This window comes from Triticum urartu, unplaced genomic scaffold (assembly GCF_003073215.2).
Source record: "Triticum urartu cultivar G1812 unplaced genomic scaffold, Tu2.1 TuUngrouped_contig_6458, whole genome shotgun sequence".
NCBI classification, from domain to species: Eukaryota; Viridiplantae; Streptophyta; class Magnoliopsida; order Poales; family Poaceae; genus Triticum; species Triticum urartu.
In genome coordinates this window covers 14,234-21,134 of record NW_024117222.1, presented here as the reverse complement: position 1 = coordinate 21,134, position 6,901 = coordinate 14,234, and the positions used below count along the sequence as shown (strand labels likewise).

The window sequence follows — 6,901 nt, the reverse complement described above, 5'->3', positions numbered from 1 at the left end:
CCTGCGGAGCGACGGGAGGCGCCGGCGTCGACCGTGCACTGTGGTAGGAGGATGCCGTGCTGCGGCTGGTACATGTTTAGTCCCATATCGCCAGTTTACCGGCGTTTCCGCCGTTTTGTGAAGCTCGACGTTGGCGAGGCTATCACCAAGTAGAGCAGCAGTAGAGAGTAGAGAGTACGAGTAGTGTGTAAGGTAGAGGTATATAGGAGGGGTTCAAAATTTTCTTTTTCAGGAAGCTATTTTTGTTTGACAGCCACAGCCTAGAACAGATAACAGAGCAACTACACATAGTAGTGTGTACGGTAGAGGTATAGGATAGGATATGTGCGTACGGGGGGCTAGTTGTGTTACAGGGGCCCAGGAGCATTTGTGGATTTCTGGATGTTACACATGAGGGCCGAATGATGATAATTTTATCTGCTGATCGCATATGCAGAATATCTCCTGGGAGGGGAGGTCTGTTCTTCACGACGACATGATAAGTATAGTATATCACTCACAAGTTTCTAACAGAACCAGGTAGGAGTTCTTAGGCTTCGGCCAGTGCGCGTGCGCGTGCATCCTGTTTCAATTCCTATCCAATTTGATTCCTGGCATTTTCTAGTTAGGTTGTGTGTATTGGAGTACATGACATAAATCTAGCGGGCATTGCTGATCCTGGGTAAATTGCGGTGTGAAATAACCGGTGCCCCCTCTCATGGTTATTTTGTTTGTCATCCATTTGCTGATCTATGCGTTGAACTAAAGTTACAGATAGCCGCAGAAGCTGCAGATTGAGTACACCAGAGCCAATTAAATTGTAGGCCATAATCCCTCATGTTTACCGTAACACCACCTCCGTCCCTTTAAAGTCCTTTGCCGATGAGTGGGCCCATCTCTCCACGATCTCCACCGTCTTTTTCTGTGGTATAGTGCCCTAGCCTTGTTCTGATGCAGTATCACTAGATTTTGCAACCTTCTGTCTGTCTTTTGTTGCCATGTATGTTACTTGGATACAGTTTCTAACAATGTAGCTTCTGTTTGAACAAAAAAAATAGCATTCCATATCATCACAGCTAATTGTTTTCCACCAATTTTGATTCAGGCAATGGTGAAGATGCTGCTGCTGCAGATGATGACTCCTGGTGTGATGCTTCAGATTCTACAGGACATGATTCCAGCTTACACAGAGAATGGACCCACAGGCAGGACCAGTTTCATAAGGTACGTGAATATTTTGACTTCAATTTGATACAGAGTTTGTGTGATGTCATGAATCATGAATTTGTGTGATGTCCAAAAAGTTTGAAAGTAAGGCTTTTGGTTTCTTTGTAGATGGGCTATAGGGATGGTATGACAGAAGGGCAGAAGGATGCTGCCCAAGAGGGGTTCAACCTTGGGCATAGGCAGTCTGCGGATGTTGGATACAAGTGGGGTCTTGTTCGGGGGATTACTAGGTAAATTGCATTTCTGGTTGCGTGAATAACAGTTTTCTCGTATAAAGTTCCTCTTGTGTCATTCTCATTTATTATATTTTCGTTTTGTTGTCCTTCAAGCAGTGCATTTGCTAGTCTTTCCGACAGTCTTAAAGAAAAGTGGCTGCTCGACACCCAGCGTAGAGGAAAACTTGAAGATTTGCACAACTTCGTGCAAGAAATTTCAGCACAGGGTGCTCTGCAGTTGTTTCACGAGAGTACTCTTAAGAATAATCTTCGACCAGAGGAGAGCAAGCTCCAAACAATTACAAAGGACCTTCTCCTGTTGTTGCACGAATGCCCAGATGTTCATGTTAGTGAAGAGTTGAAACGAGTTCCATAAGCAAGGTCATACATGAAATTGCAGGCACCACTGATTTTGAAGTCTGATAGAATCACCCACACCTAGTCTTCTGAAGGATGTAACAGTAAATTCTGTGATACTAAGATTTTCTTTATGGTGTCACCCTTTCTTTGCTAGAATCATATCTTTCTTCCTGAGTTTTGCATCTTCTTGTTATTCCTTTACCATGCTCTGGTTTACTTGAGCATTCCTGAGTATTGGTATTATATTGATTTGATCCATTGTGATATTCTTGGGACAGTCTGGATACTTGTTACACTCAGTGCAGACATCACTAGATATTTTATTTTTGCTAATTAAGTTTTCAAACATTCTGGCATTTCGCAATACTGACAATTCGGTATCTACAGTTAAGAATGCAAATGCAGTAGTAGATATTTGATGAAACCTCTCATCTCATTTGTTTTTCATATAAAAAAAGGAGCAACTACCCATATATTTTTTTTCTGTTTGATTAACACTTGGTTCAAAGGCTGCACATGGTTCTTTTAGCTGTTTACTACATATACACAGTGTGCTTTGATTCCTGGCATTTTCTAGTTAAGTTGTGTATATTGCTGATCATTGGCAATTGGGGTGTGTAACAACCAATCCCCCTCTGGTTGTTATTTTGTTTATCATCCATTTGCTGATCTATGCACTGAAACTGAAGTTACAGATAGCTTCAGTCTTCAGATGCAGAACACCAAAGCTGATTAAATTGTAGACCATAATTCATTGCAGTCCTCATGTTTACCATAGCACCTTCTTTCAAACTCACTTGCTGACAAGTGGGCCCATCTCTCCACGATCCCCACCGTCTTTTTTATTTCTGTGGTTCTAAAAATGTAGCTTTATTGTAGTTATGCCATAGCAACCCTGCTTTGTCCAGATGATCTGTTTATCCTTTGGTTAATATTTTGCCAAGTCAAACTTTAAATGTTTAATATTTTGCCTGTTCATCTGCAGAGGGCCTGAAGAACTATCCCAAGCAGACTGGATTTTCATGGAACATGTGACAGACTGTGTTATCGCCGACCTAAGTTTGACTCCAATGGCGGAGTCTGTACACGGCATGGACGATCTCGACCATCTCATCACCCATGAACTCTCAGAGAGCAGGCTGTTCATGCGTGGAACATGTGACAAACCACATTGGTGCCAACCTATGTTTGACTACTCCAAGAGTTATGATTGATTGGAAATTGCCATTAGATTACTACATGTTTTTCTTTTTCTTTCCTATATCTTGTTTCGCTGGAACATTCTAGTGATCATATATCGGTGAAACCTTCGGTTACCTTAGAGAGTGTGAGTTGGCTTTGATAGCAGTTCAACCCTGTAGTATTAACTTAACCTACAATGACATGCTGTGGTTTTTATTTGTGCTGCTGGAACAGTCGCTGATCTTAGACTGATGAAACATTCAGATACCTTTGTTATTATCATGTGTGACTTGAGTGGCCTGTCATCATAAGTAGTATCATATCCAAGAGAGGTGTAGCATCACAGCACCACAATAGCAGGTACAAACATGACAAGGACAGAAAAATATAAGTTTCTGAACCATCAGGACACTTGCACATGCCAAAAATTACAGTGGGGTAGACACCCTTTGGGACAGTAAACTAAAACTAAAAATCTATATTTTTTTCCTTTTCTTTCCTTTTGACAGTGAAATCCAACTAAATATCTGCTTTTGAACTTAAACTAAAAAAAATCTGTTTTTTGTGTGCCTTTTCCTTCCTTTTGACAGTGAAATCAAACTAAAATTCTGTTTTTTTTTATCTTTTCTTTCTTTTGTACTGAATGAGTAGGCGTAGCAAGCGAGCGCCGCGATGACGCGTCGCCGCCTTGTGAGCTTCGATTGGCTGCTGATGACATGCTAGGAGGGCCCAAACACTTCATACTTGCAAACTGGGCAGGTCTGTTTCACAAAACAGTTGAGCACATATCAGCAACTGCACTTTTGCACAAAGCCATGACTTTTTTCCAACCTTCGGCAAAAGGTGAAAAAAGAAGCAATTTTTAACACTCACCCTGTTGATCTTGAGCCAGTTGCTAATGCAACTTGCGTGGTAATTATGTTTGCAGGGCAGGGTTATGATGTTCTCCCGGTTTCTGAAAGCAGACAGGCACACAGTACAAGTGCTGCATCCATTGGTTGAAGAAACAGAGAGATTCATCAGTGACAAAGAGAGATTTACTGCCAAAAGATTAACTAATTTCCAGCAATACACTAGTGATTAATTATCATCAGTAAGGATTTCATATTTGATTGAGAAGGTTCTGGACTCACTCATCATGGTTTGTCTTCCTTGAGAAGAACCCTGATCCTGACCTGTACTTCCATGGCACCAAGTATGACAGGAGCTCATCAGATAAACCTCTGCTCTCATTTCCCACTGATTCCACCAGTTCCTGCCTTTCCTGGAATTTTTTTGCAGAAAAAAGGGTCTGGAATCAGCAAACAAATTTTCTGACGAAACAACCAACCACGGCATGCTATTTATTGACAAAGAAATCTCGCGTTCCAAACGGGGCCTTTACGGGTAACAGAAAAAGAAACTGTGGGACATTCATTGAAGACAAACCTCATATGTCATGTTGTCTGGATCAACATCGTCGTTGGTGTCGTCGTTGTCATCATCATCATCCTGCCTAGCAGTCTGCAAACCGGTCTTGGAATTTTTAGTTTGATGCAAGCTGCAGATAACTAGCTTAACAAGCAAGCAACTACAAATATTGGTTCCTATAATAAATCACCTCCTCTTCGTCGCCGCGGTCATCGTCATCATCGGTGTCAGATGGGGAAGGCACACAGCTTATATCTGAATTTAAGCCACACAAGACACCAATATATCAGATGATGATCAGCAAACATCATGTGCCTTGGCTGAACTGAATCAAAAGCATCGCGTACCGTCTTGTTCGTCGTCGTTGGGAGGCGTGTCCACATCCAGATCTTCCATCTCCTGCAGCATCCTGGCGTATTTGAGGTCAGCTGCGATCTGTTCATCTGAAGTTCCTGAGGTTTCTGCTGCTGTGCCACGGCTGCTCTCCCCATGGCAGCAATGCATGCTCCAGGATGCACCAGGGGCCCCTGTGCCGAAGGATTGGTGCAGGCCCTCCTAAGAAAACAAATGAGAACTGTTACTTAAAAAAAAGGTTTCAGTTGACCACAGAATTTTTCTTGAAAAGTGCAGATGCTAATATGAAGCGTACCTGGTGTTGAAGAACATCACCGATCACATACTCGAGGAAGTCATCGTGGTTGGCATCGTCCCCGGCGGTGCTGCTGTAGTGCACGGTGATCCTCCGAAAGGCGCCAGGCGGCCCGACGGTGGCCATGGCCGCCGGCGTCAGGCAGCAACCACCGGTTAGTTACCTACAACAACCTCCAGTGTTAGTTGGGATCAAAGATAGTTTCTGATTAAGAAGCAGGTTCATTCCAACCTCCTTGATGGAGCATGACAATTCTGCTTCCAAAAAAGGAAAGAAAAAGAATTCTCTGTCTCTTTCTTTAGAACAAGCAAAAGAAGTAGCAGTAATAATTTCTGAGGAGGATCTTTCGTTCGGAAGACCGAAGGCGCAGAGCGGAAGCGAAGCGCAGAGCTCCGTTGCGATGAAGAGGAGAAAAGGGAGGAAGGGGGAAGAATCATGAACAGGAGGATTGGTTGGAAGAGATGCTTACTTTTTTCTCCGTTTCTTCAGAGCCTGATGATGATCTCCCTTTCCTGCTCTTCTCCTGTGTTCTCTTCTCTTCTCCCAGCTGAGCTCTCACCTTCTCAAGGTTGGATGGTTGGGTGCTTTGTTAATGAGGGGGTGGTTGGTTGGTTAGCTGCCTCCAAAGTGCTTACTTATATATACGCGGACCGCCCGCTCTGTTTTTTCTAGAAAAAAGAGCTGTGGAGGAGGCCCCGACGGTATATAAATTTATGAACAAATTATAAATATATGCAAAGGGAGAGGCGCGGGAAATGTACAAAATGTGTAGAGGGAGAAAGAGGCTAGGCCTAAAGATAATCCTCCTGTCTCTGTTCACTGCATACCCCAACTGAACTAACTGTTGAGGAGCTTTCATCTCAGATTTTATGATCTGCCTTTATTTTTTCTTCCTCCTTCCTTTCTTTTTACCTCTACATATGTTAACCACATTCTTTTTTATAAACATATGCACTAGGAATTCCTGGTATTTCCCATCAATGAAAAAACTAATTATAGATTAACACATGTATTAGGTCAGAAAGAGATCTGACTTAGGCCTGAAGATATCCTGTCCCTATCCTTCACAGGTGGCAAGCAAAAGGTTCACTGCATACTCCAACTGAACTAAATTATAGTGTTCAACTCAGGATTGTCTTGTTAACCAGTTGTTATGCATGATAATTGCGCTTAAGGTCATGCCGGTTCCAGTTGTGAACAGCTGCATGATCACAACTGGCTTATCCTGACCTCACTTCGATGACTTGGCACGGCTGCGTCATCAGGCGGGTCGTCGACGTCGCTGTTCGTTGCAGCACCGGCGTCGACTCCAAAGTCTCCTCTCCTGACTGTAATGATCATCATCCACCACATGCTGCTTAATTTTGAGGCTTTATTATTTGTTTAGTTTAGCGGTAGTTGTGGCTCCTGTTGTTGTTAACTAGACGCGTCACATGGGGCTGAATTCAGACAGAGATTTTATGCTCTTGGGATCATAATAAAAACCGCCTGTAGCTTCCTTGGAACTGCAAAATAATGGCAATAATGCAGACAACCCTCTGAATCTAGGAGCATGTTCATGGACCTGCATCTGACCACATATTTTTATCCTCTTATATGAGACAGTATAGAACAACACCGTAATATACGGTTCCTAATTACATGATTAGCTCCATCCAGGTCATGTGCAAACACACTTGGTTAAGAAGTTTGCTATGTTCAATGCTGATCTGCCACTGGGTGCTACAAGTGTATGGAGAATCTTGACAGGTTCAAACCAGAGACTGACATGATTATTAACACACATGATTAGGTAGCTATCCCTTTCGCGGCCCCTCCCTCGCCCAATCAGCACCGGTCTTATGTGGCTAAGAGCACCGACCACGCAACCGATTTCGAC

At 43.0% G+C, this 6,901-nt stretch overlaps 2 protein-coding genes across 4 annotated transcripts; one reads left to right on the top strand and one right to left on the bottom strand.

The window, feature by feature from the left end:
- The first annotated feature begins 44 nt into the window (after positions 1-44).
- On the top strand, positions 45-3,240 carry LOC125530641. 3 transcript variants are annotated; one of them, XM_048695028.1, is made up of 5 exons: positions 45-68; positions 1,085-1,203; positions 1,315-1,436; positions 1,539-1,882; positions 2,767-3,240. In XM_048695028.1, the coding sequence occupies exons 3-4, from the start codon at positions 1,315-1,317 to the stop codon at positions 1,795-1,797; spliced, it is 381 nt and encodes a 126-aa protein (XP_048550985.1). In that variant the 5' UTR covers positions 45-68; positions 1,085-1,203; the 3' UTR covers positions 1,798-1,882; positions 2,767-3,240. The 3 variants fall into 3 exon arrangements, with proteins under 3 accessions (XP_048550985.1, XP_048550986.1, XP_048550988.1); XM_048695029.1 differs by having other exon boundaries at positions 50-906; positions 1,539-1,767; XM_048695031.1 differs by lacking the exon at positions 45-68 and adding an exon at positions 852-906.
- Positions 3,241-3,337: 97 nt separating this feature from the next.
- On the bottom strand, positions 3,338-5,650 carry LOC125530640 (E3 ubiquitin ligase BIG BROTHER-related-like). Its single transcript, XM_048695027.1, has 8 exons — positions 5,492-5,650; positions 5,023-5,185; positions 4,721-4,928; positions 4,564-4,628; positions 4,392-4,466; positions 4,097-4,227; positions 3,837-3,948; positions 3,338-3,724 (listed from the first exon to the last, which is right to left on the bottom strand). The coding sequence occupies exons 2-8, from the start codon at positions 5,146-5,148 to the stop codon at positions 3,683-3,685; spliced, it is 759 nt and encodes a 252-aa protein (XP_048550984.1). The 5' UTR covers positions 5,149-5,185; positions 5,492-5,650; the 3' UTR covers positions 3,338-3,682.
- Positions 5,651-6,901: the final 1,251 nt, after the last annotated feature.